Here is a 22,555-nt window from a genome sequence, read left to right as displayed (position 1 = left end):
GCTAGTTCCAGCCACAATCTTCATTGATTATGGTTTGGATCAACCATTCCCGTATTTCGACATGTATCCGGTGGAACCCTGAATTATCTATTCTATTTTTGTTTATCGACTCAATAAGTTCAGACTTTATATACTCACTCTTATGAACGTCAGTATAATTCACGTAAATTAATAATTGTGTTCCGTTATTACCATCATACAGTTTGTTCTTGTCTTTGTAAAAGGTTTTTAACCTTGTGAATATCTCATTCTTCGAATCGACTTTTTCACAAGTGCGTACTCCAAAACAAGAAAAGACAAATTCCACAAACCTATCAGTGTCAGAACTTCCTAAAATGATAACATCAAGTCCAATTAGTTTTCTAACATTACAAGTATCCAATTGATCCTTTAAGTCTGCACCCTTACATAAATTCATAAAAAACCGTGAAATATTGGCAGACTTTATGATCCCTCTTTTCTTAGTAGCATTTAAAGAAAGACGATGACTTTCCCCAGACGGTAATAAATATGGGAAAATTGATGCATCTAAAATAACACCACCCAACTTAATACAATTTGACACAAATTTCCAATGTAAGGTAGGCCAACCGAGTGCCAAAGATTCCAAATAACGTGGGGTTCTTATATGATTCTCAGCTATAAGACAAGCAAATTTGAATTCCTGAAATTCATCTTTGATCCATTTTAATTTACCATTTTCATATTTTAGATAATCTGAAAATCGTGAGATTACGGTTCCTTGATTAGAATTGATCAATGCTGTCAAATAATCTATATGTTTAGTTTCAAGACCAGTAATCACAAATAGGCACTTTGAAAATATTTTATTAGTCCCATCTACTGATAAATTAGACGGACTCGGCACAGTTTTTAAAAGGCCCACCTTCTTTTGATTCTTAGTGGCCATAATATTTCCAACATCCTTAGTCAAGTCTGTCACAAGTGGTGATGAAACAATATCTGTACGCGTTATACTCTTTTTCACTGTGGTACCTTTGCGTCGTCTAATAGGTTGTTGCAAGTCTTCAAAAGCTTTAGAAGGACTTTTTGACCCACTTTCTAATATAATTTTAGGTCTTCTTGCCCATTGCTCCAACGATAATTGAATTTCCATCAGTGGCCTAATAATTGCTTGCTTTGCTGAACGACCATTCCTAACTAAAGGCCGCAGGTAAACTGTGTCATAACCCCTAATACAGGTAATTGGATATTCACTTCTTTTCTCCAGCGATTCAACTAGGTATACCTTGTGATCCCATTGCACTTTTTCACCCACTCTTAAATCTAAATAGTGAATGTCCTCGTTTTTAACTTCATACTTACCATCTTTGAATAATACCAGCGAAACAGCTCTATTGATATGCGATTCCAATATTTTAGCTGGATAGTATTCAAAGTTTGCGGAATAACACCAAACAGAACTTTCATACTTGATATCATTTTTTGTTAGAAACTCATTATCTTTGGTTAATAGAGTATCCCTGTTATGCTGTTTTAATATTATGGAATTGTTTGGATCCTGCGAACCCTTGCCCTTTGAAACAGCAACAGGTAATTTAGTTAATTTGTTATCCTTTGCGGCAACATCGTTTTCGTCGTCCTCAATTGTTAACTTTCTTCTATTTCTAAAAGGCCCAAGCAGATGGTTCGAAGCTATCATCAAATTTTTTTCATCATGAGCGCCAGTTTTCTCTTCAGATGTAGTAAGATCATCTTGTTCTTCATTACATGCGCTACTTTCCATCACCTCTGATAACTCCTGACTGGTATTTGGTTCACTGTAGACCACACTGTGCTTAGTAGTTTGTGTTGACTCTGCTGTATTATAGAGATCAGCATTATAAGCTGAGCGTAACCCTAATAATGATCCTTCATATGGCAACGCAGGTGATTGAGAGTATTTTAACCTTGTTGGAGATACATTGGTAGATGGTCCAAGTTTTGTGGAGAACTTTAGGAGCACTTTGTTAGTAGATTCCTCAGAGTGGTTAATATTTTCTTTATTATAAGATCCAGATCCATTAAACATCTCAACATGCACAAAATTACTCCTTGACATCATTTCAACTTGTTCATGAACAGGAGATTCAATTATCTGCGTCGGTACAGTATTAGTAATATTTTCCGATGCGATTATCCCACTTGCATTCACAGATCTAGTCATAGGATTGGGGGATAGTACTAGTTTGTGGCCAATCTTTCCATTTGTAGGAGAATTAAATAACTGCGTCCCATTCTGACTATCGAATCTGAGGGAGTTTATCGATCGCTTTAGACTTCGTCTCTCAATCTCGTTTGCTGATTCATCTTGCAAAGTGGTTGTTGCCTTATCATCAGGAACCGTGACTTCTAAACTTGTGCAAAGCTCCTCCTTATACATGCTACAGACACTCGAAGCAGGCATTAAAACCTTATTATCAGTCGTATTTGGACCCTCTATGGTGGTTTTTCTCTTTGTTGGAGACGAACTAGAATTAACGAACGGGGTCCCATTGACAATAGACTCCCTTTGCGAAACAGGTGTGTCCTCAATCGATATATTAAACAGGTTTCCTATTATATTATTTCCTGATTCACTGTCAGGTGTTCCTCTATTCCTTCTCAGTATCCGTGCGACACCATCAAGATCTGGAGTCCTTGTATTACAATTAATTTGAAGAGTCAAGGCTCGTGTGCCAGAATCAGCTGTATTTAATTCCGCGAAATTATCATAGGTATCATCATTCGACTTTATTGGAGTTCTGCCCCTATCCATTACTTTATATCTATGCCTATTCGACCTTGATCACCTTTTTGTTCGTTAGCTAGTGGGTGTTCACCTATTTTAAGCATTTTGTGTTCACAAAGATTCAACGAAAATCACTATCACCACTATCACCACTTTTTAATGCTAGTTAGAAGAAGCAGTAAAAGAAAGCCATAGAGTCGTGTGATGGTGCAAGATCAACCCATGGTTAGTAGGTAATCAGCAAGATCTCAAGGATACCCTCAACAATAAATTTTGTTTTAGAAGTAATATAAGCTAACTATTTCGGTGAAGGTCCATCATTGGTAGCTGATGTTCACACATTTGAAGCGAACGAGTATGCAACTTTGGTACAAGAATGGGGGTTTAGTTGGAAGGAAGGAATTGAATGCGAGGATCCTTGGTTCACATGGTTTCAGCTAGTAATGTGTCTACCAAGGGTTCAAAAGATTGATAGAACTGAGCTATCTAGAAGGATTAATGAAACCTTGGTGTATATTCCCGATATAGACTTTGAACCGAAGTACTTGGTAAAAAGGCTATGTTCATCTGAATATGAGGTGAATTACATTGTGATGATTAAGAGTATATTGATCTACCTTGATTTCTGTGATGGCAATTATAACCTTGCGTTTCATGGATTTCGATGGATATTACAATTTATTCATGAACTGAGAAAGTACTCCCAGCTCATCAACTCTCACATTATAGGTTCGTTACACTATGAGCGATCACTTTCGCTTTATGCATTGAAATCACTACTACTTGATCCTCAAGCGCACAAGAAACAGAAAACTAATATGGTTAGGGTGAGAAATAGCAGGTTGGACCTTATAGAAGGACTTCTTACAAACATATTAGAGTGCACTTTTTCTTACGATATGATATATAGATCATTCAACGAACAACATATGATCAGTCAACTATTTTTTAATTTTGGAGAAACCTATGAAACCATGGCAATTTTGACTGGCACCGTTACTCCGTTCCAATATGCTCCAAATCTACCTGATTGTGCGATTAGGCCACAGAGACAACATTTAAATTCAATGGTAAGAAAGTATATTTTAGCAGCAACTTTGTCCCTTCAAGGTGATGAAATTACCATGATCGTAGCGTTGCAAAAGATTTTGACAGGAATGCTATTATATGGCGGAGTTAACATATCTCATCTTTACTTCTTTTATGAGGCTTTGCGTCATATCACCGTTCATGCAACGAAAACTGGCGAAACTAATTTAAAAGGAATAAAATATGCTAATTCAGCCATAACCAGACATAGCATTACTCTAATTAAACAAATTATTATGCTTTGGGAAAAGTCAAATAATAAAAATTCCTCTTGTCCCATGGTACTAGTAAAATCGACTAATGAAATAGTTTTAGTGGACAAAGCCACCAAGAATGAACCTCAGAAACAGGAAACTCATTGCTACAGTTTATTTATTTCCTCTCTTAAGCTGAAAGCTGTGCATAAAACAAGTAATTCTGAATTTGAAATTGATGACTCTGTACACCAAGAGAGCCTACAATTAATAAAGTTCTGGGAGCAGTGCTACAAAGAGCATAAAGGCCGCCTACCGGAAAATCTAGCTCACTTACTAAATGCACTATGAATGTTAGATATTAATGCAAATTAAATCGATATAGTTATACACTACACTAATAACAATTAATGTTTGCACCTCTGTTCATTCAAATAGCAAGTCCCTTTTCTTGAGGCATATAGTCCTGGTCGGTACTGTAGCCTTTCGACCTAGCTTTCTGAATTTGGTTTTGCATATGGAATTCTTCTAGACCATCTGCATAGTCATTTGTGAAGGCGCTTGATTGAGGTCTACTATTGTGATTGTTGTGGTTGCTGTGGTTGCTATGGTTGTTGTGGTCATCATGATTCATGTTACTGAGAGGATTGCTGAAATTAATATTTTCATGGTCATCTTCATCATGATTCTTCTTAGGATTCATGTTGTAACCCCCGTTGTGACCAAGACTCATACCATTCATACCACTCATACCACTGTTATTACCGCAATTATCTTCTCCACCCAACGTGAAAGTCATTACGGTGGATTCCGCAGCGGCTGTATCGGACGAAACGGTCTGATCATTCCTAGACATCAACTTTTCGGTTCTGTAATGTTCATATAAAACGTCATGAGTAGTGTCTTTAAAGTCCTGTAAGTGAGAGCCCAACAAAATACTTTTTAAATAGATAAAGTCAGAGTGCAAACGATCTTCAATTCTTACATCTCCCCATGGGTACTCTCTAACATGATATACTTCACCATTTGGATATTGCTTTTTCTTGTTGCTGCTAACAATGGCAAATGGAAGCATATCTTGAATTCTTGTGGTTGTATTCACTTCGCTTGTATAATGCCCTTCTTCGAATCCAGCTCTCCCATAGGAATCAGAACCCCTATCCTGACTATCATAACTAACGTCAGGACTGTTGGCCGCATCATCGATGGGAACTAAAGTATCTTCCAACTTATCGTTTGCAAAGTCATAGATCTTGATGTTATTTGCTTTAATGTCCCTCATAATTAGCTTTTTATTCAAAATCAATTCTTGTTCAGTGAATAAGTCAGCTTTGCTAATAATAGGTATAATGTTAACCTTAGTACATAGTTCCTTCATTAGCTGTGTGTCAAATTCTCTTAGACCTCTAGAAGTAGCTCTGATAAAGTATAAACATGCATGTGGCCTAGTGTCAGTAATCCGAGTGTTTCTTTTAATTCTAATTTCCTCGTTTAAGACAGCATCAAATTGGGTTTCCAAATACTTCACAACTTGAGATGGGATTCTAGAATTATCAATATTATCACCTAACCCTGGTGCCAAAATGATATCCAAACTTATTGGAGTGGAGTTTTCTTCATGAAGCTGTACTTGATGGGTAAAGATTTCCAAGCCTGGATTCATGTGCGCTTTACTTGGATCTATAGGCTCATCCTCAACAAAAATTTGCCTGTTGCACAAATTGTTTAAAAAGGTTGTCTTACCACTACCCGTCTCACCAATAACCATGATACAGAATTGAATGCCCCTCTTGGCATTCTTACGCCTACGAATTTCTTCAGCGTTTAAAACCTGGAAATTGTGTCTAAGTTCTTGTGAAGTCATATCGGTTGGTCTGCTTTTTGGTGATACTTTGGATACAACTATAAAAAGTGTTAAAACGAGAAATACTTCCGTGATAGAGAATACTTTATCTCTGCTTTCCCATCATATATAACAGGTTTTGTGTCTAAGTTGGCGCATGATAGTTTCCAACCGTTTAATGTCAAATACAGCGACGCTGACCGCAGAACGACACAAAGCGGTCCGACGATAAAGGGACAACATGGAAAAAACTACATATTAAAATGACTCAGAAATATCTATATCACATTTTAACCCTTTTCGAATCCTCCTTTAACGAATTATCGTCACCTCCTGGCCTCTTTTTTAGACTTTCATTAATGGTTTTCTCTTGTAGTTCGTTGAGCTTAGTTTCAGTGTGTTCTAAAAATTCGCTCATGCACTCACCGTTTCTAATAAGTTCATAATTATACGGATCTAACACTTCTTGATCATCATCCAGTACAATTTCGTCTATTAAACTGTCTATTTCTTCGGCCGTAACCTCCAATTTGTCACCTTTGTTGCTCTTCAAATCAAAGAAATTATCCTCTAATATCCTGTAATCTGTGAATAAATCAACAATCATCGAGCTCTTGATACATATTGGAAATCGTTCCTGAAAGAAACCCTTGGGAAATTTAAAGTCAGGATCTGTGCTTCGTTTGTGCTGCAGACCGGCAAAAAGGATAGCCAAGGCAGTAAATGTGTAACCATCACATAGTAATGAAACAGGCTGGGTTCCAGCCTGTATAATAAAAGTCCGAGCTTCCGCAAGAATCTTCGGGAATGTTTTCTTGAACTCAGAATCCATTTTATAATCTCTGTTAAACCTGTAGAAACCGCTGAATATCTCTTCAATGAGCTCCTTCGGGTTCTGGATGTCTAGGTCGAAACCAAACTGACAAAGTAGCTGTTTTTCATAGTTTACCAGCTTGTCCCTAACATCCCACTTCAATTTATCCATATTTTGTCTACCCCGCTGTGGCTGGACTACATCTTTCATCATGAATTCACATGTAGCCTTTACATACATATCAACTGGCCGATTATTTTCCATCACTTTACAAGCAGTAGCCAGAATAGCTTGCGCCAAATGAATACAATCCGGTAACGATTGAGGTAGGTCATAAACGTACCAATATCTGAAGAATAGAATACAGGCTGCCGTATATGTATGGTCAAATAATCGCAAATTCTTCTTGATCATGTAAAAATACATCAAACATTTCTCCATCTTCTTCTTGGTAGTCTGCGAAGCCTTCGGATCACTTCCTAATCTATCCACTATCTCTTTGCAGGAATAAACCCATCGGTTAGAAGGTATTTTCACCATGTCTGGCCATAGTTTTCTTGTATTAAATCCCGATTCTGCTACAACAACGGCGATAGAAGCCTTTGCAGAATCAACCTCAGAAACAGTGTCTTGTCCGGGAAGCTTCTGTTCCGCAACTGGCTGATTGGCAGAACTTTCAGACATAAGGATATATACAAAACAGTACCAATATGGCTGACTATTACCTCGAAGATGAGGTACGGTTCTTGTAAATTTAAAGCTGCTCGCTTTTAGTAATTTCAGAATGCGAAAGGAGAAATTTCATGAAGCCCGGGTAATACAATTTGAATATAACGAATTAAACGGTACGTAAATATTATTATCACTTATATTACAGAATATCCCTTGTTAAAGAAACCGGTAAATGGCGGATCAAGCTTGTATACCATAAATAATGGAGTTTTAAGTTTACAAGGTCTCCTCATATGGTTTGTAATTATAATTAGCTGTCTACAGTCTTTCATAACAAATTCTATTATCATTAGTTACAAAAGCCTTGAGCTGTGTTCTTCTCTGAGGAGTGCTACGAGAGTTGACAGAATTTGAATACTTTCTTTCGACTCGCTTCATTTTATTCCAGCCCTCTTGTACTGCGGTGTGGGCTATTTTATCCCATACCTCATCGTTTGCATTCGAGATGGCGTCGTCTGGCGATACCAACGGTGCATTTGAGTTACACCTTTCCAATTCTTCCAAATAGCACCGTGAGATATCCCTTTTGGATTCCAAAAATAATGTGCCATTTACTCTTTTAATTTTTGCTCTTTGTGCACTTTCAGTTAATAATTTTTCAAATAGTACTGCTTTGTCCTTTACCTTCACCGAATTCTGCAATTGCTTAATATACTCGGTAGGGTTAGTGGAATCTGAGTCTCCAGAGTGTCCATCAAAAACATGATCCAACTCGTAGCCCATTGTCCAGCTACGGGCATTCATAGCATCTGACAGCCTTGGTGTGTCAGAAAAAATCGAGCTTCCTGAATCACCATGAGATGAATGGGGTGAAACATGGAATGAAAGTGCTTCTGGCGACAGCCTGTGATGGTTAGAAGACCCAGAATTAGGTGTAACATAATTTTTTCCAGAGACTGTATCTATCTGATGGTGTTGAATACGTGATCTTGTTGGAGTTCTATCTATATCAGTATTATCCTTGCTTTGTAAACTTCTTGTATTTATTGGAGAGGTAATAACCATCGTATAAGCACCTTTAAGTATTTTCAAATAGGTCAAGCCGTCATAGTCACTGGCTGCCCTTTTCCTAAATGTTGTTGGGACGACAGAATGTGGAAGCTGCGGGGTATAGACACGCATCGGAGATCGTTCGAGATAAGGAACCTCATCATCCTGATCGCCTGGTTCAACAGAGAGTTCACTATCACATTCGAAACCCTGCCGTTGTGTTGATTCGTCTAAACCCGAATGTGGACACCTCAAATCTTCCACGATATCTGCACCGTCAGGAGGACTAGTCGTGCTTTTAAAAGCATCTGTGTTGTGCGGTTTAGCCTTCCAATATGTTTGCTCATCACCGTCGGATCCTGAGTAGGCTAAGTCGAAAGAGCCAAGATCCATCCGAGTTTGTATGTATCCCAAAGCCTCTGTAATCGTGAGATTATAATTTGTCAGAGTCCTAATTATCTTTCGCCTATCATCACATATAGACAGAAAGTCTTGCATCAACCGTCGAGTTCGTGATGTCCTCACGCTAGAATCCTTAGAATACTTTCCATATGCAATGCTCTCATTACAAAGAACCCTCAAAAGCTTGCAGGTCTGGGCAACATTCTGTAAGTCCTGAAGACTTAAGTATGTGAGAATACCAAATATTATATTTAAAGGCAACTGTTCTAAAGTAACATAATCACTCATATCGCTCATACCGATACATCCGTTTACTTTCAGCCAGTGTTCATCAGTCATTAACCACGTTACACAGATGCCGTTGGTAAATAATGCCCCTTCTGCTTATCTGGATTCGGAAGTAATTAAGTAATAGACGTATGTGTCTATTTTGAAACGTTCCAACTCCCCTTACGATATACCAAATGCCGTTTACAAGGTACCCTCTAACGCCCCTTAATCTTGCTTAATCCTAATTGCTTGTACCTCGTTAGCTCGAGCCGGTACTCGAACAAATAATCAAAATTCCTTTGTACCTATATTAAATAAAACTGAAAACCTCTTATCGTGTATGGCGGATCCCAATCCACTATCAAGATAGGCTAATTTTTGACTTGCTTTACCCCGAATATATTACTATCTAATATAAATGATGCAAGTCTTTCAAGACTTAAATTCACTCTCCTGCTTGATTTTCCGCTGATACCACGGGCAAATGTATATAATATAATATGATATCCTTCTCGCTTTTGCCTTTTAGCTTTAATAAGTTATTCACATATCGCCCATCAATCCAATTCCTCGAGAATTTTAAGGTTTCCATCCTCGAGCAAGTTGCTAATCAGGCCATGTTTTTCTTTTTCCCAGTCTAGAACGACTATCACGTGACCCAGAAGCATAACAAGAAACTTTTGCACATTTAGTCCAATAAGTAGAAAGTTGCAAGTAAAAGTTATAACTTCATGTGAGTGTGGTTTGTTATTGAGCGGGAGAGACGGAAGGAGAAATAGAGCTGTCTTATTATAGGGTTTTTGTTTTAGTGTTAATCAAAAGCTGTCTGGAATCTTGTAATCTCGTACGTTTGAGGTGTTGAACTTGCAATATTAATTTTAGGGAAGTTAACTGCATTTGAAAAGTATTAGTACGTCGCCCGAGTGGTATATTGGAGAGCTAGGGCCAAGAATGGTTTGTTTTAGCGTATTGTTGCATCTGTTTTGGAGCCCGTGTGTAGCAGCGTCTTCAATAATTCGAGGTGTTGCTCCGGATGAACAACACCTATACCAGCCTATCGAAGGCAGTGGGGGTAAATGGCATTGTTTGAACGACAGTTCGATTGTATTGGATTTCGATCAGATTAATGATGACTATTGCGACTGTCCAGATGGTTCTGATGAGCGTGGTACCAGTGCTTGCGGGGCCCAGTCTAGGTTCTACTGTCAAAACGAAGGGTTTGCTCCCAGATATGTGATGGGTTACAAGGTTAATGATGGGCTCTGTGATTGTTGTGACTGTTCCGATGAGTATCTGCATTCAAAGTTTGCGCAGAGTGCCAGCTGCAACGCTTTGGCAGCAGATTTCGATGGTCTTTTGAAGGAAGAGTTGGGCATGTTCGAGGCAGGACAACGTCTCTTTCGGGAAATGATTACGAACCACCAGATTAATGGAGTGAAAGACCGTGCATCGATGGAAAGGACTGCTGATCAGCTTTCCAAAGAGTTAGTTGCGTTGGAAAAGAAAATCGAGGAACACAATCTGCTGCTTCAGGACGTTATAGAGGCGTACAACAACAAATTGTTGGATGAGAACCCCATTATGCAGGAATACAACCAATTAAATATGGATTATGTGCTTGATACCATTAAAGAGTCCTTTATAAAAATCCAAGGCATATCAAATGCTTACAAGGAGCTGAACGATATCATGTCTGCATTGGTTCAGGACTACAATCCACGACTAAATGACAGAGTTGTGAATAGCAATGTGAAGAAGTACCTAGACTATTTCGAACAGGTTGAAGATAGAAATTTTAACCCGCAACTGGATGAAGTTCAACGTGATCAACTAGTAAACTATTTTGGTGTTGAATTCCCCGAAATATTTGCGGAAAGAAGCAGTGATCTAGTTGCAAAAGATATCATAGGAAAATATTATGTGGCAAGAGCAATGGTTATTACCAAATTCGAAACACAGGATAGTATTCTAGAGAGTATTAAGCACATCTCAGATATATTGCAGGATATCGTGGCTAATTACAACGTTAATTATCAAGATTTGGCTGTGAAAGCAGCTGGGGCGAAGTACAAAGAGTTCCTGGAACAATATCAAGATTCTTTAAAACCTCTTGTTATGCCCGAAGAAATGGATCAAGAATTGATTCACATAGGAAAATTTGTCGTTAAGCATGCAGAAAATGTGGGCAACGACCGAAACGAAGTAGGCAACGGTTTTTGGGATGCTTTGGCCAACATCAGGGAGATGGTATTCCACAGCCCTGATTCTAGCATATTGAAGGAGCAGATCGAAGCTCTAGGAACTACTTTGGATAATTTTAAAGACAAGGAAGCCGCGGTTAGAGAAAATTTGACCCACATTCAGCAGACATTGGCTTACCATTCTGAAGGCACCAGTAGCGCTTTGAAAGAGCAGCTTTCTGCGATATTAAACCAACTAGAGGATTTCTGCATTACTGATAGAATTGATGAATACCTATATAGAATATGTTTGAATCCGCAAGGCGGAACAATCCTGCAAGCTCAAGAAAGCAACAACAAGGTTGTGTTGATCGGTACATTTGAGGATTTTGATTTGGACAAAGATCACGCCGTAGAAATATACCTCAACCGCTTGAGAACTTTTTACTCTGAAAATGATCTTATCGAGCATTTAAAAAATGATGCCCAAGACGGCAACGGTGAACAACTGTTGATCGGTAATCTTCCAGATATGAACAACGGTCTATTGGTTGATTTTACCAATGGTGAAAAGTGCTGGAATGGCCCCAAAAGATCAGCACAGGTGTTCATCAGATGCGGAAATGAGTATAAAATCACCAGCGTACATGAACCCACGAAATGCAACTATTTCTTCGAGGTGACTGCTCCGTTGGGTTGCAACCTGGGTTTTGTTTACAAGCCCCCCTCTTGGAAGTCCATGAAGCCAGGTTTAAATTAACAGCATTGACCGCATGTTATCAATTCTTGCTGGAATTATATACCTCATTTACAATACACTAAATCCCTTGTACTTTTTTGTTCATTTATATACCTAGATAAATTCATGGGTAACGCATATACAACACTCCATCATGAGTATCAGTGTCTGTTCGCAGCAAATAATTCACCAGATATCACCTCCCCCATTCAATACAAGATAAGCAACTGAATGCTACTAAGCTAAGCAACAACTTATATATTGAGATCAACCACATAACACAACAATCTGCCTCTTGTGTCCGTGCCTGCAATCAAGAAAAAAGGAGCCGCAATTCAGCTTGATATTATTAATTAGATGTCTCCTAAAATGAGACAATCTAGCTGCCCAAAGTAAAACTATACCAGCGCCTTTAAATCATCCCCTTACTAAAAGTGTGTCGGGCGAAGCCAGTTCATCGCATCGATCATTACATGCATGATTCCTTGCACCATACAGCCCTTAGAGGAAGTGTAATATTAGTAGACCGAAAACAACTCGCAACACAAAAGTTCATGTGCTACCAACTAGACCGTGGAACGTATAGATTACTCGCATGTCTATCTTGTTCCAGTTGGCGATAATATATTTATTACGTATAGTCACATGGTTTAATGTCCTGTATGATTATATAATCAGAGCGCAGAAAAAGAAAAGTTAAATAGAAAAATTTTATCGGTAAGAGATGCGCAGACTTTTTATATTCTTAAAACCATTTGTCTATGTGAGTACTAATCCAAACATCGGTTAACTATTTCTCTAGATATACTCTCGTTCAACTGCTGGATCAATTGTACGTATATTTAAATTGCCAGTCGTTTTTTGTTTGCGAGTTTATCGATTGTTTCAAGGAATATATATTGGCAGAAAGATAATCCTAACCGAAATTCGAAAGGACCACCCCTCTCCGACCAAGAATAGAAAATTATAGGATACAAATTAAGCAGAAATCGATTTTAGGAATTCGTTAGTTTTGGTGAGATATTAGTATAGACAACTAGTGTTCATAGGTGAAACCCAAGATGGTGGCAGGTAAAATTCCTAGGAAAACCAGTCCTGTTCCTCCGGTTGCTGTTAAGAGTCGTCCGAATGGTTTAGCGAAGTTGCCGGATAGATTGATGCAAGTACAATTAAATCCGAGACCACGAAGGTTTAGTTTAATATATTCGAGTAGTGAATCATCTTTATCGAACGTTTCTGATGTAGAATCCCAGAGGAAGCAAAGAAAGTACAAGAATATAACGCGGAATAATGCGAAAGGTAAAAGAAACCTAGATAATAGTTCGGGCAAGAATGGGAGACTTATACAGAATTCTGCAATAGCTTCCGAAGATGATGGTATTGATAGCACAGATTCTTCCAATTTTGCAGTCATTCAGGCCAGTGGAGATGAAGAAGAAGAAGAAGACGACGATGACGACGACGATCAAGATGATTCAAGCTCTATGAGCAGCTCAGATGACGACGTGGACTTTGTAAGACTAACTGCTGAGAGGAAAAAGAAGGCACTACAGGTACTTAATAATATGAAGATGAAGAGAGCATCCGCTAAATCGTTAAAGACAGTCTCCACAAAGAACGTGGTAGAACCAAATATGAGTGCGGTTTTTAAAAGGGAAAAGTCTCCATTGGACGATAATTTTACTTATAATACATCTGGCGATGAAACCAATGCGTTAGCGTTTAGTTTTAAGGAGGGAGACGGCATCCAGTTTGGGGCTGATGATATGCATAATTCAAGTGACGATACTACCAGTGAAGACCTCGGCGAAGAAATAAAGGATGATAAAAGCTTTCCTGAGGGAAAGCAGCCCATGTTATCTAAATTTAATCCTGTGGATGAGGTGACGGTACCTTTGATTTCTGAAAGCGAAGAGTCTGAATATGATTTTGACCAGGATGCTTATTTTAGAACATTGGAAGACGATAACGAAAATGCAACTGGGATAGACACAGCTCTTGAAACAGCTGATGATGATATGACTATACTAGATGCTGAAGAAGAAAATATGATGCAAGAACTGGCGAATGATGATAATCTATCGTTTGATGGGAGTATACACGAGGAAGGTGAAGATCCCGTTGATAAAGAACCTGAAGATCAAAACCACCCCGTAGACAACCATGTTTTTATACGTGAAGATGAGGATGAAGGAGAATATGAAGATGAACTCATGAGCGATTTTGATATGCCATTCTATGAAGATCCCAAGTTTGCAAATCTTTACTATTGCGATAGTGCTGATCAGTCTTTGCCATTGAGCACATCACTACCTTTAATTATAAATGACGAAAAACGGAAAAAGCGGGAGTTGAAACATTCAAGACATTTACAGCACCGAGAAAGGCTGAAACGATCGAAATCGTTGAAAAGGGAACATTCAGCTACTCCAGATATTGGATCCGAAGAGTATGTGTTTGGTTTATTTTTTAATTCCGATGGCGAAAATAAGCCGATCAGCAACACAGGTATTGATTCTGCTTTACGCCGTCTAAGTACAACAGCTATTGATTACGATGAAAATTCATCTGATGATGAAGAGTATGAAAATATCCTTCTTGATATAGCACATATGCCAACAGATGATGATAGTATTGATGTTCAGGATGAAGAGATCGACTGGGTAGATGCTAGTGATATGGATGGAAATAAGGATGACGACGATGACGACGTTGGTATGTCTAAAATATTCATTGACATTGACGATCTAGATCCGGACGCATTTTATTTCCACTACGGTTCGTCTTCTGAACGAGAGAATAGCGATGATGATGAAAGGAATAAAGACTCCAAAAAAAACACCTTTAACTTGACGGATGATTATATTGAAGCAGTTGTTTACGTTGACAATGAGTCAACAGATGAAGATGAGACGTTGCCTCCACCTAATTCAAGAACAAGGAAAATTGGCTCAAAAGCAAAGGAAGTTGTTAGTGCCAATACGGTTGGTTTAAAGCCGCCTAAATTGGGAACTTGGAAAACAGATACCAAACCTTTCAGTATTATTGACGGACTATCAACAAAGTCTTTAATTCCACTCATTCAAGAACATCAACAGTTGCTAGATGCACAAAATCAGCAAGTTGCCCTTGGAATCGAAGGTGGAAATTTAGCGTCAGCAAGCGAATTTGATTCTGGAGCTGAAAAAGAAGAATTAACACTGAATGAGCTGCTGAATATGAGCGAGTTAGATGACGAAGAAGGACAGGTTCCAATTTCTGGTTGGTATGAAAATAACCCAAAGGTCCCACTATCGGCATTTCGGAATAAAGGTGTCAATGTTTATCAAGATGAAGAGTATATGCTACCAACTTTCTCAGCTAGAAAGTTCCCAATTGGCTACATTGGTAGTGAAAGGACTAGAAGGAAGATTGACAAGATGAAAGAATTACAGAAGAAGAATGACGAAAGAAAACGCAAACTGCGCAAAAGAAAGAAATTGCTAAAGTTGAAACGGAAGAGAGCGCTAATGGAGAAAGAGAAAGCATTGAAAGTCGTTGATTTGGATTCTTCGAATATGAATTCTGATGCAGCTGTCCAGACCGGCGAAACAATATCTGGAGGAGAACTAAAACATGAAACTCAGGTAGCCACAGTCTTACCAAACGAAGTCAAGAATGGGCCCACAAAACCCATGAACTTAGAAGGAATTAATAACTTGTTGAACAGTGATCCTGGTGAATTAGTTGCTGATCATGATAGTGAATTAAACGTAGTAGGTGCTGACGACGTTGATATTTTAGCATCTCTCACAGCTCCGATCTCATGTAATGACACCAATGCCACAGTGAGCTCTGGTGTAGCTTTACGAAGAAGACAATCAATGGCAGAAACCGCAGCAGCTGAAAACTTGAGATTTACTAAAAATGGATTATTTAGTGAAAATGCGTTGGCCGACCTGGAAGAAATCATGGGTACTACTAATGGTGGGGGGAATATTATAGAATTAAACTAAGTCCTTCATTCCCAAGGAGACTATTTTACTGTATTAAATCGGAACCGATTATTTCATCTTATTTCTTTTAAGAGTGGTTATGATGCTACTATTATTGGGGGTTTTTTTTAACAAACTTTTACATATAAAACCATTTACATTGGTTGTAAAGACATATAGCGACTTAATAAATGCATTGGTAGTGAATAACTGATCGAAACAACTGTCAGACTGCGTAAACTGGTTTTGTTTCATACAAATATCTGTCTGCATATGAATATTACTATGGACTTTCTATATCGTTTATAACGGCGAATTGCTTTTTTCCATTGAAAAGTTTTTGTATTAACAGTATCTCATCCATCTCATCTCATATAGATAGCTTTTCTCTCATCTTAGAATTAACAATTAAAATACTGGCTTCTTCCGTTAATAAGGGTGCATTATATTACAGTGTTAATATGGATTTTAAAACAACATTTTTTAATACAACACTTGCCCCATTCTATGCAGGTAGCGGCACGGCTGTCTCCATTACCAACGATGGTTCATTATTGGCTACATCAGTTTTAGATGTGATCAATATTGTTCAACTTAAAGAACGTCATGAAATTGTGCATAAGATTAATAATGACGATGAACAGGAGATAACTGCCTTAAAATTGACTCCAGATGGTTCATATTTATGTTTTGTTGCCCAGAATCAATTGTTGAGAATTTACAGTTTGGCTTCGAAAAAAATTGTTAGGTCTATGAAAGTATCTTCTCCAGTATATGTCATGGATTGTGATGAAACATCAACACTTTTAGTAATCGGTGGTACTGACGGCAGTGTTAGTATTTTCGATATTGAAAATGGGTACGTTACTCATTCTTTTAAAGGGCATGGTGGAATTATCTCTAGTGTGAAGTTTTATGGTGAATTGGACGGTGCAAATTGGTTGCTTGCTTCAGGTGATACCAACGGTGTAGTAAAAATCTGGGACTTGGTAAAGCGGAGATGTATGCATACAATCCAAGAACATACGGCTGCAGTGAGAGGTTTGGATTTCTGTGTGAAGGATTCAGAAATGCTACTAATATCTGGTGGTAGAGATGAAATTATCAACTTACACCACTTTGATTATAAGAAAACTTGTAAACTATTAAAAACCCTACCTGTTAAGCAGCAGATCGAGGCATGTGGGTTCATCGCTAACCATGAAAGTCTAATATATCATGCGGGTGACAATGCAGTATATCAAATTGTTTGCTTGCAGTCTGGAAAACAAATAAAGAGTTCACAGAAACCCCAAGAGGAATTGTTTATTATTGGTGTCTTGTCAATTGAAAATGGTTCAAAGCATTATTTAGTGTTATCAGATCAAACCTTATTTTTGTTAGATATCGAACAGGCATTGATGGAAGAAGATACAACCATTCCAATTAAATCTAAAATCGCTGGTAACCATGGAACTATAGCCGATATGAAATTCGTAGGTCCCAATTTAGATATGCTGGCTCTAGCGACGAATTCGCCCACATTGAGAATAATCAAAGCTCCACAAGCCTCTGAAGAAGATGGTCAATTCCCGGTTGAGACAAACATGTATGGGGGGCATGTTGATTTACTAAATGCTTTAGACGCTTCCGAAGATGGTTTATGGATTGCAACCGCGTCGAAGGATCACACTGTCCTGTTATGGAGATATAGTGAACAACTCGGTGACTTCAAGCAATATGCAAAATTTATCGGACACGCAGGTTCAGTTACAGCTGTTGCCTTACCTAATATCATGGATCAACATTTTCCTAACTTTTTGCTCAGTTCCTCTACAGATATGACTGTTAAAAAGTGGAAAGTTCCAAAACCAACCCAAAATCCAACAGAAGATGAAATACCAGTGGTCAAAACAAGTGAGTATACTAGGAGGGCACACGAAAAAGATATAAATGCATTAAGTATCTCTCCAAACGATTCCATATTTGCGACCGCTTCCTACGACAAAACTTGCAAAATTTGGGATCTAGTTACTGGAGAATTAGTGGCTACGTTGGCAAATCACAAACGTGGTTTGTGGGATGTTTCATTCTGTCAGCATGACAAGCTAATTGCAACTTGTTCCGGCGATAAGACTATTAAAATTTGGTCCTTAGAAAATTATAACATTAAAGCAACGTTAGAAGGCCATACCAACGCTGTACAGCGTATTTCATTCATCAATAAGAACAAACAGCTTGTTAGTTGTGGTGCAGATGGGCTAGTGAAAATCTGGGACTGTAGCACTGGTGAATGTCTTAGAACTTTAGACGCTCATGATAATAGAATATGGGCATTGGAGGTTGCAGATGATGGTGACAGGTTTGTGACAGCAGATGCGGATGGTCTGTTCCAATTTTGGAAGGATAATAGTGAAGAAGAGCATGAACAGGATTTGGAAAAGAAGAGACTAAAAGTTGAGCAAGAACAATCATTACAAAATTATTTATCCAAAGGAGATTGGGTAAATGCATTCTTGTTGGCAATGACCTTGGATCATCCCATGCGACTATATAATGTATTAAAAAGTAGCATCTCTGGTAGAGATGAGACTAAAGAAAGTGATGATAATCACGTCTTTAGCGCAGAATTAGACCACATCATTGGCACCTTGGATGACGAGCAACTTTTAAGGCTGCTCAAGAGGTGCAGAGATTGGAATACAAATGCAAAAACCTACACAGTTGCTCAGTTGGTAATCAAGTGTATTATGAGAGAGCATAATATCGTTCAACTGAGTGAGATTCCCGGCGTAGTTCAAGTAATCGATGCCCTGATCCCGTACACCGAAAGACATTATTCTAGAGTTGATTCATTGGTAGAACAGAGTTATATCTTGGATTATGCTCTAATGGAGATGGATAAAATACTGTAAATATACTTTAGTAATACAATATATGTGTATTTAATGATAGCGTCGCTGATGTAATCTCGTTGTGGACGATTTGGTGAGATTTTTCATTTTTCATTTTTCCTTTTTTTTTCCATCCTGGCGGCGATGAGATGAATTTCTCGGGAAAGTATAGTAATTAGCTTCTGCGATTATTATTATAATATGTAAATTCTAATAATATTGTTTCTGTTAAGACTGCATATATCTATTGAATGGTTTAAATTGACAAGGATGTCGCAAGCAGATATCAGTAACATTGTAAGAGGCGATTCAGCGGGCAAAAAGAAGTCCAAGCGGAGGAAGAAAAGAAGAACACAATTAGAGTCCGATGTCGAATCACTATCGTCGTCGTCATCATCATCAGAAGAAGAAGCATCTTCTAGCGATAACGATCCTGAGTCTGAAGAGAAGGAAGATAATATTGAGCTATCAGATACAGAGCTAACAATTGCGGCAAATGAAAAAAAGGATGGCTTTACTGCGGAGAAGTTAGACGACAGTACTCGATCGTCATTGAACAATATTCAACTGACGAAAACAGAACTATCGAGCAGGCATGTGTTTCATAACACGAATAACGTTGATCTGAAAGCAGTTAATGATATTATAAACACAGGCGAAACGAATCTTGCTATGGCATCGAATGCATCTGGAAAAAGTCTAGGGTCGCTTAAAAATGAATATTTGAATATGCTATTTGAACACTTCGGTGAAGATGTGAACCAGTTAAGGAACGCACCCGATTTTACAAATAAATCCTTGGTAATGCTGGCAAATGTATTGAAAGATGGAGGTGATATGTTTGATCTTGAGACGTTCAAGACTATTCTGGAAGATAGGTAGATAACATACCACAGTGGCTGTATAATTTTTACATACATGAAAACTATAAGACCAAAAAAAACTTAGGTTGGCCTTTAGTTTGCATCCCCATCTTATATTTTAATGAAGCGGTGGGGCTAACGTTTTTCGTCTACATCCATGTTGTACGCCATCGCAAGTGAATAAGCAAGATGTTTTGTGGAAGTGTTCTGTAGTCGTAATGTTTTTAATAATAAATAAATAATAAATAATAAATAATAAATAGAATAAGATACATGTTGAATATATAGAACTTTAGTGTTATTGTTGTTGTAGTAGTAGTAGTCGTTATTTTAGTAGTGCAGTAGGTAGTATTTGTGTCTTCCATTTCCTCCCCAACGTTAATTCTTATGCTGAAAACTACTTCTATAGTCCTCTTTCTCTCTTATCAACAAAAAATGTGTACCATACATCTCCACATCATATTATGTTGGTTGAAAGTCAACCGAGCAATTTAACAAAGAACCACGCAGAAGCTGCTGCTATACCCCCTACAGCCATCATCTGAACACCCTCTGAGCATTTCTTATTCAACGTACAGCTCTCATTCATGGATACCTGGGTCTTGAAAAACCCAAACCAGAATAAAGTCGCCGCCATCAATATGATAGAGAGCAACAACCCCGTGCCAACCTGTTGAACAAAGAAATAAGGAAATAGTGGAATAAACCCACCGACGAAATAGCCACCGCCAATCGTGAGCGCAGAAACCAACTGTCTATTTTCTGCCGGCTCCTCCAACCCACGACCAAACTTGATGATGAAATCCACCATCAACTCGGGATCCCTCTGCAAATCTTTGATGAAGGATACGATCGTCTCGTCCGAAAAGGACGGATTGATTTCCAGAAGGATATCCTCTATTTCATGATTAATCAACTGTGTATTGTTATAAAACTTGCGTTTTTCCTGCTTCACCTCCGAGCGATAGTAATCTGACTCCGACTGGGCCCCCAAGTATCCACCGAGACCCATCGAAATGGACCCCGAAATCAATTCCGCAAACCCACCGGTTATAACCAACTTGGCATCCCCTAAAGAAGACAAACCCGCAGTCAACGCAAAGGGCACCGTAAGACCATCACTTAGACCAATGATCAAATCGGACATCATTCGAGGATCAATCTTTCCCAATATCCCTCCCTTACCACTGTCGCCCTCCCCGTCCCCGAGATGCTTGCCTCCAAACAGCCCAGATTCCCGATCCACCGCCGTCGCCGCCCCATAGTTGCCGCCATCCAGCACCTCGTCATTCCGCAACAACGGCGTCTGCGCAGAAGAAACCTTGCTCTTGCCCTTGGCAACCATACCGGCAACCGCGTTCTTCAAAGCAACAATCGACATCCTTTTTTTTTCTGCCGTCTGCCTTGTCACACCAGCAAACAATCTCCTTTCTATTTGTTGTTTTGAACTTGGGTAGCCCCGTTATATCCCGCTATTATAGTATATATATATATGTTGTATTTGTGTTTTATGCGTCTATTTCCCAGCAAAACCAAAAACCAATAAATTATTCAAAGGGGGCGGTGGGTGGCCGAAGAACAATTCTGCCTGATAAAAAAACCCTCGCTAGCCTGCCTAAACTAAACCTTGTTGAACTAGAATAGTACACGATCTATGGAGCCTGGATATGATACCGATGCTTCAAGTTCCTGGGTTCTCTCGTTGTATTTTCCTTGTATTTTGGAGAGATTTTGGTGGTGAAGTTGCCTTTATTAAATAGAGAACGTTTGTGAAAGGGTTTTGAATCTCAGAGCCGTGCCGCATGATCTGCGGCGGGCCTATCAGCGCGCGCCAAATTACGCGCCGCCGTCTGATTGGCCGCGCACACCATTGTGCCCAACCATCCCCATGCCATCCCGGTTACACCAGAATGGCATCCTGCCGTGCACGTCGCCGTGCACGGCGCACTGTCGCCGCTCAGAATTCAGAATTATCATACAGTACACTTACAAACCCAGACTAACTAACCCCCTACGCCTGTGTGGACGACGAGTACTTGGTCACCGCACGCGTGCCCTCAGACACCGCGTGCTTGGCCAACTCACCGGGCAAAATCAACCGCACCGCGGTCTGAATCTCCCTGGCTGAGATGGTCGACTTCTTGTTGTACGCAGCCAACTTGGACGCCTCTGACGCGATCCGCTCAAAGATGTCGTTGACAAACGAGTTCAAAATCGACATGGACTTCTGCGAAATCCCGGTGTCCGGGTGCGTCTGCTTCAACACCTTGTAGATATACGACGAGTACGTCTCCTTTCTGGTCTTGGTTCTCTTCTTCGACACATCGCCGGAGGACGACGTCTTCTTGGCTGCTGGTTTCTTCTCAGCTGGTGCCTTGGAGGCGGGTGCTTTGGATGCTTTGGACGACATTTTTTATGCTATATTTGCGGACCTTGCCAAACAGTGAGAGAGAAGACTTGTTGAAAAAGCTTGTTGATGAAAACGATGAACCAAACTTGTTGCTCTACCCGCCGTCTGCAGCTGCCTCCTGGAGACGTTTGTGGATGACCATGGCTTGTTTATATAGTTTTTCCTTGCAAGAAACCCCAAATGGCCATTTGGGGCCCTGGCGCTCCTTTTCCAACCTGGAGGAGGCAAGGGGGCAGCGTGCTGGGCGTTACGCGTGGCCACGCGTAACGCCCAGTACGCTGAGGCGAGATTTGGCCGCGCGCCTTGGGCAGAATTGCCCCATCGGGCAAGCAGGCCGCTGCACCATAGTAAGCTGGAATCCGTCGGTCGATTGAAAAACGGCATCGCCGCTTCGTCGAGCGTTGCGAGTCCAGGGTGCCAGTTATTTCGCACGGTGCACGAAGCTGTGAGC

General features: G+C 39.4%; 11 protein-coding genes across 11 annotated transcripts; 5 read left to right on the top strand and 6 right to left on the bottom strand.

Annotated features, from left to right (window-relative positions):
* Position 1: 1 nt before the first annotated feature.
* RAD9 (chromatin-binding protein RAD9) lies at positions 2-2,758 on the bottom strand (the record flags this gene model as incomplete). Its single annotated transcript, XM_003645989.1, has 1 exon — positions 2-2,758. One exon carries the CDS (start codon positions 2,756-2,758, stop codon positions 2-4), a length of 2,757 nt encoding a protein of 918 aa, XP_003646037.1.
* Positions 2,759-3,174: 416 nt separating this feature from the next.
* Positions 3,175-4,365, top strand: ADY4 (Ady4p; the record flags this gene model as incomplete). Its single annotated transcript, XM_003645988.1, has 1 exon — positions 3,175-4,365. One exon carries the CDS (start codon positions 3,175-3,177, stop codon positions 4,363-4,365), a length of 1,191 nt encoding a protein of 396 aa, XP_003646036.1.
* A 79-nt stretch (positions 4,366-4,444) lies between these two features.
* On the bottom strand, positions 4,445-5,878 carry SPR28 (septin SPR28; the record flags this gene model as incomplete). The annotated part of the gene is made up of 1 exon (XM_003645987.1): positions 4,445-5,878. The coding sequence occupies one exon, from the start codon at positions 5,876-5,878 to the stop codon at positions 4,445-4,447; it is 1,434 nt and encodes a 477-aa protein (XP_003646035.1).
* A 262-nt stretch (positions 5,879-6,140) lies between these two features.
* Positions 6,141-7,355, bottom strand: BUR2 (Bur2p; the record flags this gene model as incomplete). The annotated part of the gene is made up of 1 exon (XM_003645986.1): positions 6,141-7,355. One exon carries the CDS (start codon positions 7,353-7,355, stop codon positions 6,141-6,143), a length of 1,215 nt encoding a protein of 404 aa, XP_003646034.1.
* Positions 7,356-7,661: 306 nt separating this feature from the next.
* Positions 7,662-9,134, bottom strand: MFB1 (Mfb1p; the record flags this gene model as incomplete). The annotated part of the gene is made up of 1 exon (XM_003645985.1): positions 7,662-9,134. One exon carries the CDS (start codon positions 9,132-9,134, stop codon positions 7,662-7,664), a length of 1,473 nt encoding a protein of 490 aa, XP_003646033.1.
* An 882-nt stretch (positions 9,135-10,016) lies between these two features.
* GTB1 (Gtb1p) lies at positions 10,017-12,005 on the top strand (the record flags this gene model as incomplete). Its single annotated transcript, XM_003645984.1, has 1 exon — positions 10,017-12,005. The coding sequence occupies one exon, from the start codon at positions 10,017-10,019 to the stop codon at positions 12,003-12,005; it is 1,989 nt and encodes a 662-aa protein (XP_003646032.1).
* A 1,040-nt stretch (positions 12,006-13,045) lies between these two features.
* On the top strand, positions 13,046-15,979 carry IFH1 (Ifh1p; the record flags this gene model as incomplete). Its single annotated transcript, XM_003645983.1, has 1 exon — positions 13,046-15,979. The coding sequence occupies one exon, from the start codon at positions 13,046-13,048 to the stop codon at positions 15,977-15,979; it is 2,934 nt and encodes a 977-aa protein (XP_003646031.1).
* Positions 15,980-16,419: 440 nt separating this feature from the next.
* UTP13 (U3 snoRNA-associated protein UTP13) lies at positions 16,420-18,852 on the top strand (the record flags this gene model as incomplete). The annotated part of the gene is made up of 1 exon (XM_003645982.1): positions 16,420-18,852. One exon carries the CDS (start codon positions 16,420-16,422, stop codon positions 18,850-18,852), a length of 2,433 nt encoding a protein of 810 aa, XP_003646030.1.
* A 249-nt stretch (positions 18,853-19,101) lies between these two features.
* RSA3 (Rsa3p) lies at positions 19,102-19,713 on the top strand (the record flags this gene model as incomplete). The annotated part of the gene is made up of 1 exon (XM_003645981.1): positions 19,102-19,713. One exon carries the CDS (start codon positions 19,102-19,104, stop codon positions 19,711-19,713), a length of 612 nt encoding a protein of 203 aa, XP_003646029.1.
* Positions 19,714-20,172: 459 nt separating this feature from the next.
* Positions 20,173-21,075, bottom strand: CCC1 (Ccc1p; the record flags this gene model as incomplete). The annotated part of the gene is made up of 1 exon (XM_003645980.1): positions 20,173-21,075. One exon carries the CDS (start codon positions 21,073-21,075, stop codon positions 20,173-20,175), a length of 903 nt encoding a protein of 300 aa, XP_003646028.1.
* A 630-nt stretch (positions 21,076-21,705) lies between these two features.
* On the bottom strand, positions 21,706-22,104 carry HTB1 (histone H2B; the record flags this gene model as incomplete). The annotated part of the gene is made up of 1 exon (XM_003645979.1): positions 21,706-22,104. The coding sequence occupies one exon, from the start codon at positions 22,102-22,104 to the stop codon at positions 21,706-21,708; it is 399 nt and encodes a 132-aa protein (XP_003646027.1).
* Between the last annotated feature and the right edge of the window lie 451 nt (positions 22,105-22,555).

The sequence above is a fragment of the Eremothecium cymbalariae genome, chromosome 4 (genome assembly GCF_000235365.1).
Source record: "Eremothecium cymbalariae DBVPG#7215 chromosome 4, complete sequence".
Lineage (NCBI taxonomy): Eukaryota > Fungi > Ascomycota > Saccharomycetes > Saccharomycetales > Saccharomycetaceae > Eremothecium > Eremothecium cymbalariae.
The sequence above is the reverse complement of the archived record's forward strand: the minus strand, read 5'-3'. Positions and strand labels throughout refer to the sequence as shown.